Here is a 9,152-nt window from a genome sequence, read left to right as displayed (position 1 = left end):
TAATGGTTGATTTAAAGATTGTTTACTTACACCAAAGATGGTCGTGGTGTAGGCTGGACAGTTTCCAGGTTCAGCTCCGCTTAAATCCTCGTTAGAGGACTACGACAATTCGTTCTTTGCCCCGGAGTTGTTAAAGCTCAGCGGGTTCGGTCTTTGCCCCGGAGTTATTGAAGCTCCGCGGGTTCAGTAGTTTCTCTGCCCCGGAGTTATTAAAGCTCCGCGGGTTTGGTAGTTTCTTGTACAGGAAGGGATACGTCTAGGAATTTATCGGCGACGGGGAGAGGCTAGAGGCTGTTCGTTCTTTTCCCCGGAGTTGTTAAAGCTCCGCGGGTTCGGTTATCAGGCCTCTATTGCCTTTTAAGAAAAGCGTTGGGTCCGTAAGGATCCGCAGCGCTTAGAGATCTTCACGCTCTCCCTCTCGAACTCCAATTGCTCTCTCTCCAACTCGGACTCCAATTGCTCTCTCTCCAACTTGGGCGGAAACCACCCAAGTTCTTTATACGGCTAGCAAGCCAATCGCTAGCCGCCACGTGGGACTGTATTAGAATCAGCCAATAATGTGGCACGAATCTTAATACAAATGGCAGGAACTCTTTGCACTGAGCATTTCTTAGATGCAAAAGAAATGCACCATGCAAAGAAAGCTACAAATTTGGCGGGAATACTCCGTTGCACTGGGGTTCTCTTCTGCAGCAGAAAACTCCACCGTGCAAAAAAGCTGTAATTTAGCGGGAAAATAATTCAGTGGTGCCAAAGCACACACAAAAACAAAAATCACAACTTTGGGTTGTGACAGTAGGCTTATTGCAATCTACAAACAAAACAAGCTACAATCAAGTCCAGTACTTATTAGCCGTAATAGTGGTTTTCTCACCAACACGGGCAAGGAAGCGGTTCTGATTTTTGCAGCTTCTCACCAGGCATGGATCCGTCTCTGAGGGTGGTCAGTTGGGCGCTGTTATGGTGGGTCAGTGTGTTGTTTCCCTTCTGGGATGAGCGCCCTTTGCTGGTAGCTTCCTTCTCTTATACACCTTCTTCAAAGCATATTTCTCTTAATGGGTTGATGATCAGAGTCCAGACAAAGCTGGTATGTTGGAGGGTTATTGTTCTTTGGTTGTGATGTGAATATTAACCTTTTGGATCCATCTCTGTTTTTTGTGGGTGAAACTGCCATGCATAAAACTCTTGATTGCTTCGGAGGTTTATGATTTGCTTACCTACAGTATAGTTTGATTGCTTTAGCCCAACACCCTAAACCAGAGGCACACTATTTGATTTAATTTCAGTAGGACTTGGTTTCCTGAATTGAGCATCTTAGACCCTAAAGTGTAAGATGCAATATATGTTATTGTGATAAAAGGGCAGAACCCCAAACATTTTCCAACTGGGTGGCAGAGACCCCTAGATTGGCAAGAAATGTGATAGCAAGGGAGATATGAACAAGCTCCCTTTTCAGAGTGATCACAACCAAATTAGAGTAGTTGGTCATGGGTTGTACTTAATACTAGAGTCAGAGATGAGATTAATTGTATTGTTATGCTTTAGGTGGTCCCAGTCATGAGTTCATATTCTTTTGCAAAAAGGCACTGATATTATAATTTAGTTATTTAAATTTTACATGTAGGTCCGGACAAGCTCTGTGTCCAGCCATATCCCGCTGCATGACGTCACACTGGCCTTGTCCAGTCAGGGAGCACCACAGTCCAATCTTTCTCCCAACCAATCTGCTTGGAGGATGTTCTGCTTCCTCTGGCCAATAAGCCCAGGGGGTTTTACTAGGGCTGTGCGAAGCTTCGGGTGGTGATTCAATTCAGAGGAGATTTGGCCTGATTCGGTGACCGAATCTCCAAATCCGAATCGAATCAGGGGACCAATTTAAAGGTCCAAATCAATTCAAAGCTCTCCAAATCTTCAGAAAAGATTCGAAGAGCTTCAATGATTTGGGTAGTTTTGGGAAGGCCCTGGTGGCTGCAGCAGGGAGCTGCAGCTGACTCGGAGCTGGTAAGTATGGCTGTGCGAAATTTCACCGGCTGTTTCGTTTTGACACTGTTTCGACTCATTTCGAGTTTGAAACAGCAAAATTGAAACAAAATGAAGGGCTTTGAAACAGCCTCAAAACAAAATGAATTCCCAACCCCGGTGTGACCATCAGGCTGGAGAAATTAACTCAGCCCACCTATACTTTTGCTCCTGGCAAGCACAACCCTCAGACCAATCACAACACCTGCCAGTCGATAATAGAGGAATTTACTGATACAGAGTAAGAACAAAAAAGCAACAATACAAACAATCCTATATCTACCAATCCTAGGGTTGTCATCAGAGTCAAAGTACATCTGGTTAGGATGCAAGCTCCACTCTGAGGCTCTCTGTCTTAGGTGTCCTTAGTCTGGAGGTGGCATACCAAGGCTCACAGCCCCCCTCCAGTGGGGTGCATGAGACGGGCTACTGGTATGCCCTCATTCCATGGTGGCCTCAGGGACCCTTCCTGGGGCATGGGGATGGGGATGGAGGACCCCCTCACAGGGAGGAGAAGGAGGAGGATGACAAGGAGGGACAGACAAGGTAAAGGGAGGGACCCTTTGTTAATCTCAAGTCTCTGCTTTTGTATTCTCCTTCCCCCTTGATGACTTCTGATGACTCTTCATCCGTGACCATCTCTGGTTGGTTGTCTCTCTGTGGTCACACGTCCACATAGCCTTCTGGGCCTTCTCCTAATTTGGTCTGTTCCTCCAAAACCGGGACTTGGGCCCCCCTGCTCTCTAAGGCCTTGTTGCTGGCGTCACTTATCTTGTGTTATGGGACAGTATGGTCCATACTTCTTTGGAGACCCTTGTTGTATTAGACACCCCATCTGCCTTGAAGGCTGTGATCTTGTGTTATGGCATGCCCCCCTTCATTCTCAGGCTGTGTCCATCCATTGGCCTTGCTGTGCTAGACAGCCTGTCTACCTCCGGGGCCATGAGAAGCTGTGTGTGTGTCTCCCAAGCTCTTTAGAAATTCAGTTAAACCCCGCTGCCCATCTTGACCCCTTATAATGCTTATATCTATACCTATAAGTCAATTCCCCAAAAAACAGGCCATTAAATACCATTTCTAAGCCAACAAAAGCCTGTCTCTGCATGCCATTAATTTTTCCCATTTTGACTCAACCTTGCAGTGTGTCGTGTTATCGTCTATCTTGCCCCTTTTCAGTTTCCATTTCGGTGCCTGTTTTCCTCTCTCCCTATACATCCAACAAGGCAAACGTCGTAGAGCAGGGAGAAAAATTCTTATTTTCTGATTCTCACAATTTGTGGACATGTCAAAATTGTAGTATTTCACAGAGATGGTTCTGTCTGATGATACTCGGACACTACCCTGGCTGTCAGGCCAGTTTCAAAACCAGTTCTGCCACCCACATGCTTCACCTCAGCAAATACTATACAGATAAAGTGGGGAGCAGAGACAGCCTTGCTCTACCAGTCAGGTCAGTGTGTGTATGGGGGGAGGAAGAAGGAGTACTTTCCCACTGCTTTAGGGCTGGGCCTCTTCTAGAGAGAGAGGTATAAAAAATTTCAGCTTTCAAGGCTGTTAAGTGATACTTTACACAAGCACCAAATCCACTTTAAAAACAAATCCCTGATGTCTCACAGTGGGTGTACAGTGGATTTAGCTTTAGATTTTGTTATGCATCATCTTGGGTCGAGGTTAAAAATAAAACGTGTCTGAGCATTAAGCTGTTTGGGGTAGGGACTGTCTTGCTGTGTGTCTAGACAGCCCTTAGCATGGTGGGACCTTGATCGATATTGGAACTTCTGAGCTTTATTATAAGAACACGAATACTGTATTGTTCTGATTATGAGTCGACCTGTGCTTTCCTCCAAAAGAACCATAAAAATCACACTCCACTTATACACTGGGTTGACCTCTAATTGGGTTCCCTACAGTCTTGATTTTTTCATTTGCAGTATTTTTGTACATGCCATAAAAATAGCATGTTCAGTGCAGTTTTTCACGTCAGTATTTTTGGTGTGTTTAACCCTTTGCGTCTTTTCCTTGATTACTTGATTCTCTTGTGAGTATTTGTAAAGGCAGTAACAGTTCAAGGGCATTATTTTTTCTCAACCTATATTTAGGAAAAAAGCTGAGTTTTTTTGTCCCTTAAAACTGAACCTAAAAATTTTGGGTCAACTTATATGTGGGGTCAACTTATTATCAGAACAATATGGAAATATAGGCATATTTTTGGATACGCCTAGCACTCATCTGAACCCTCACACAGAAGTGGCTCTGAAAGCTAACCTCCTTGGGCAGAGCTGCAATTAGCCTAGTACAGGGGTAGGCAATGTTTTTTGGCTAGAGTGCCAGAAAACACCACAATGCCTACCTTGGAAGGTGCTGGAGTGCCAGCATGCCATAAAAACAAAATGAGGGCAGGGGGTACATGGCAGGATGCCCTGCTTGTGCCCCTTGCACCCCACCCAAAGCCCCTGCCCCCAGCCCTGCTGCCCCTTGCCCCCCATCCAAAGCCCCTGCTCTATGTTCCCAACCCCGGTGTGACCATCAGGCTGGAGAAATTAACTCAGCCCACCTATACTTTTGCTCCTGGCAAGCACAACCCTCAGACCAATCACAACACCTGCCAGTCGATAATAGAGGAATTTACTGATACAGAGTAAGAACAAAAAAGCAACAATACAAACAATCCTATATCTACCAATCCTAGGGTTGTCATCAGAGTCAAAGTACATCTGGTTAGGATGCAAGCTCCACTCTGAGGCTCTCTGTCTTAGGTGTCCTTAGTCTGGAGGTGGCATACCAAGGCTCACAGCCCCCCTCCAGTGGGGTGCATGAGACGGGCTACTGGTATGCCCTCATTCCATGGTGGCCTCAGGGACCCTTCCTGGGGCATGGGGATGGGGATGGAGGACCCCCTCACAGGGAGGAGAAGGAGGAGGATGACAAGGAGGGACAGACAAGGTAAAGGGAGGGACCCTTTGTTAATCTCAAGTCTCTGCTTTTGTATTCTCCTTCCCCCTTGATGACTTCTGATGACTCTTCATCCGTGACCATCTCTGGTTGGTTGTCTCTCTGTGGTCACACGTCCACATAGCCTTCTGGGCCTTCTCCTAATTTGGTCTGTTCCTCCAAAACCGGGACTTGGGCCCCCCTGCTCTCTAAGGCCTTGTTGCTGGCGTCACTTATCTTGTGTTATGGGACAGTATGGTCCATACTTCTTTGGAGACCCTTGTTGTATTAGACACCCCATCTGCCTTGAAGGCTGTGATCTTGTGTTATGGCATGCCCCCCTTCATTCTCAGGCTGTGTCCATCCATTGGCCTTGCTGTGCTAGACAGCCTGTCTACCTCCGGGGCCATGAGAAGCTGTGTGTGTGTCTCCCAAGCTCTTTAGAAATTCAGTTAAACCCCGCTGCCCATCTTGACCCCTTATAATGCTTATATCTATACCTATAAGTCAATTCCCCAAAAAACAGGCCATTAAATACCATTTCTAAGCCAACAAAAGCCTGTCTCTGCATGCCATTAATTTTTCCCATTTTGACTCAACCTTGCAGTGTGTCGTGTTATCGTCTATCTTGCCCCTTTTCAGTTTCCATTTCGGTGCCTGTTTTCCTCTCTCCCTATACATCCAACAAGGCAAACGTCGTAGAGCAGGGAGAAAAATTCTTATTTTCTGATTCTCACAATTTGTGGACATGTCAAAATTGTAGTATTTCACAGAGATGGTTCTGTCTGATGATACTCGGACACTACCCTGGCTGTCAGGCCAGTTTCAAAACCAGTTCTGCCACCCACATGCTTCACCTCAGCAAATACTATACAGATAAAGTGGGGAGCAGAGACAGCCTTGCTCTACCAGTCAGGTCAGTGTGTGTATGGGGGGAGGAAGAAGGAGTACTTTCCCACTGCTTTAGGGCTGGGCCTCTTCTAGAGAGAGAGGTATAAAAAATTTCAGCTTTCAAGGCTGTTAAGTGATACTTTACACAAGCACCAAATCCACTTTAAAAACAAATCCCTGATGTCTCACAGTGGGTGTACAGTGGATTTAGCTTTAGATTTTGTTATGCATCATCTTGGGTCGAGGTTAAAAATAAAACGTGTCTGAGCATTAAGCTGTTTGGGGTAGGGACTGTCTTGCTGTGTGTCTAGACAGCCCTTAGCATGGTGGGACCTTGATCGATATTGGAACTTCTGAGCTTTATTATAAGAACACGAATACTGTATTGTTCTGATTATGAGTCGACCTGTGCTTTCCTCCAAAAGAACCATAAAAATCACACTCCACTTATACACTGGGTTGACCTCTAATTGGGTTCCCTACAGTCTTGATTTTTTCATTTGCAGTATTTTTGTACATGCCATAAAAATAGCATGTTCAGTGCAGTTTTTCACGTCAGTATTTTTGGTGTGTTTAACCCTTTGCGTCTTTTCCTTGATTACTTGATTCTCTTGTGAGTATTTGTAAAGGCAGTAACAGTTCAAGGGCATTATTTTTTCTCAACCTATATTTAGGAAAAAAGCTGAGTTTTTTTGTCCCTTAAAACTGAACCTAAAAATTTTGGGTCAACTTATATGTGGGGTCAACTTATTATCAGAACAATATGGAAATATAGGCATATTTTTGGATACGCCTAGCACTCATCTGAACCCTCACACAGAAGTGGCTCTGAAAGCTAACCTCCTTGGGCAGAGCTGCAATTAGCCTAGTACAGGGGTAGGCAATGTTTTTTGGCTAGAGTGCCAGAAAACACCACAATGCCTACCTTGGAAGGTGCTGGAGTGCCAGCATGCCATAAAAACAAAATGAGGGCAGGGGGTACATGGCAGGATGCCCTGCTTGTGCCCCTTGCACCCCACCCAAAGCCCCTGCCCCCAGCCCTGCTGCCCCTTGCCCCCCATCCAAAGCCCCTGCTCTATGGCTGTCAGCAGCTAGCCTGGCTCTGAATAGGTGCTGGAGCTCCCAGCAGGGCTTTCAGCATCCCAGCTGCCTACTGGGAGTGGCCCGGGCTCCTGGCTGGCAGCAGCTACCCAGGGCCAGGGGCCGACTGTAGCCAGGAGGCTGCAAGCAGCTGCGCCGGGCTCTGGAGCCCCGGCATCAGCTCTGTACCAGAGCATGCACACCAGGAGGGGCTTGAGGCAGCACAACCCCGGTCTTGCCTCCGCTCCTGGCACAGAGCTGGTGACTGGGCTCTGGAGCCCAGCGCAGCTGGTTGTAGCCAGCCTGCACTCTGGGCAGCAGCAGCAAGCAGCACGCAGACTGCAAACAGCTATGCCAGGCTCCACAGCTCTGACATCAGCTCCATGCTGGCGGTGACTGCACACGCACCTCAGAGCGGACAGCAGGGCAGCGCAGCAAGCCCTGCTGGGAGCAGCCCGGGCTCCGTTGCTGGCAGAAACTACCCAGAGCTGGGGCTGGCCGTGGCATGCTGAGCAAAAATGCCTTGCGTGACATGCTCAGTACACATGCCAGGGTTTCCCGGCCCCTGGCCTAGTACTTCCCATAAACTTTTGTAGTGTTTATCTCTATTTTGGTTATCGATATATGAGTATCAAAGAGGTTTTTATTTGCCATTAATTTTCATGGCCCTCTTTCAGGGGAATCTGTGTACAGCTCCTTGTTTGCACAAAGGGTGTTTCTCTGCCTACATTTTCAGGCGAGCCCACAAAATTTTCACAATGCCACAATAACTTTGGAATTTAAAAAAGTCCCAACCCTGTTTTGTTTGAGCATGTAATGTATTCAGTGTGCTGAGCTGTCCCTGAGCATTGGGGCAGAGGATATCAGAGTGGAACTGCACACTTGCTCCTTGTGCAGTTCACCTGTGGTAGGGAACCAGGACAGCTCCTCTTGTGCCGGATAGCTGATCATGGGATTTTGCAGGAAGAGATTTGTTAAGGTGTCCAGGTTGCTCTTCTGGTTCTTCATTGGGACAGCTTTTATGCTCTTCATTGTCTCTTTCAGCTTCTTGCTTGGATTTTCACAAAAGCCTCATATCAGGTAAGAGATCCAGCTCTTGCTGTCTCTAACCTACTTGGTCTATCGTCTTTGTACATTAAACCTGCACTGACAACTATGGCTAGCAGAAACCTCCAGTCTTTAGCAATCAGATTGGTATATCCCCAAGTCGTGTACAATCTGACTACTCTATTGTGTGGTTGTAAAGACCTTATTGTGCTTGACAACTATTTTTCCAGTGATTCCTTGGATAGCTGTTTAAGACGACAGTTTGTAAGTATTGCTTTTATATCATAGAATCATAGAAGTAGGGTCGGAAAGGACCTTGTAGATCATCAAGTCCAAACCCCTGCCCTGGGCAGGAGAGAAAACCAGGCTCAAATGACCCCAGCCAGGTAGACGTCAAGCCTCCTCTTAAAGACCCCCAGGGTAGGAGTCATCACCACTTCCCTTGGAAGTTGGTTCCAGATCCTAACCTCCCTGACAGTGAAGCAGTGCCTCCTGGCGTCTAGTCTAAACCTACTCTCTAACAATTTGTGGCTGTTATTCCTTGTTACCCCAGTGGGCGCTAGGGGGAACAGGGTCTCTCCCAAACCCTGCTGGTTCCCCCTGATGAGTTTATAGATGGCCACCAGGTCCCCCCTCAGCCTTCTCTTGCGAAGGCTGAACAGGTTAAGGTCCCGTAGCCTCTCTTCATAGGGTCTGCCCTGCTGTCCCCGGATCATGCGGGTGGCCCTCCTCTGGACCCTCTCAATGCTGTCCACATCCCTCCTGAAGTACAGTGCCCGTAACTGGACACAGTACTCCAGCTGCGGCCTGACCAGTGTCACGTAGAGGGGGAGGATCACCTCCTTGGCCCTGCTTGAGATGCATCTGTGGATGCACGACAAGGTAAGGTTAGCCCTACTGACCATGACCTTGGATTGTCAGCCCATGTCCATCTTGGAGTCAATAATAACTCCAAGATCTCTTTCTGCCACCGTGCTCTCGAGAAGGGTGTTTCCCAGCTTATAAGTGTGCTGCTGGTTCCTACTGCCCAAGTGCAGCACCCTGCACTTGTCCGTATTGAATCCCATCCTATTTTCATTAGCCCACCCCTGTAACTTGTTCAGGTCCTGCTGTAATCTGTCTTTACCTACTAGCGTGCCCAACTCACCCCAAATTTTGGCATCATCAGCAACTTTCACCAGGCT

The 9,152-nt window shown here is 47.2% G+C and overlaps 1 protein-coding gene across 1 annotated transcript in view; it reads left to right on the top strand.

The window, feature by feature from the left end:
- The first annotated feature begins 7,870 nt into the window (after positions 1-7,870).
- ST6GALNAC1 (ST6 N-acetylgalactosaminide alpha-2,6-sialyltransferase 1) overlaps positions 7,871-9,152 on the top strand; it is a 35,274-nt gene continuing 33,992 nt past the window's right edge. Inside the window, exon 1 of the mRNA XM_025197509.1 lies at positions 7,871-8,001. Within this exon, the coding sequence (XP_025053294.1) occupies positions 7,871-8,001 (131 nt within the window). The remainder of the gene's footprint in view (positions 8,002-9,152) is intronic.

Source organism: Alligator sinensis, unplaced genomic scaffold (assembly GCF_000455745.1).
Source record: "Alligator sinensis unplaced genomic scaffold, ASM45574v1 scaffold400_1, whole genome shotgun sequence".
Taxonomy (NCBI): domain Eukaryota; kingdom Metazoa; phylum Chordata; order Crocodylia; family Alligatoridae; genus Alligator; species Alligator sinensis.
Note: the sequence above shows the minus strand (reverse complement) of the source record. Positions and strands in the feature narration are given on the sequence as shown.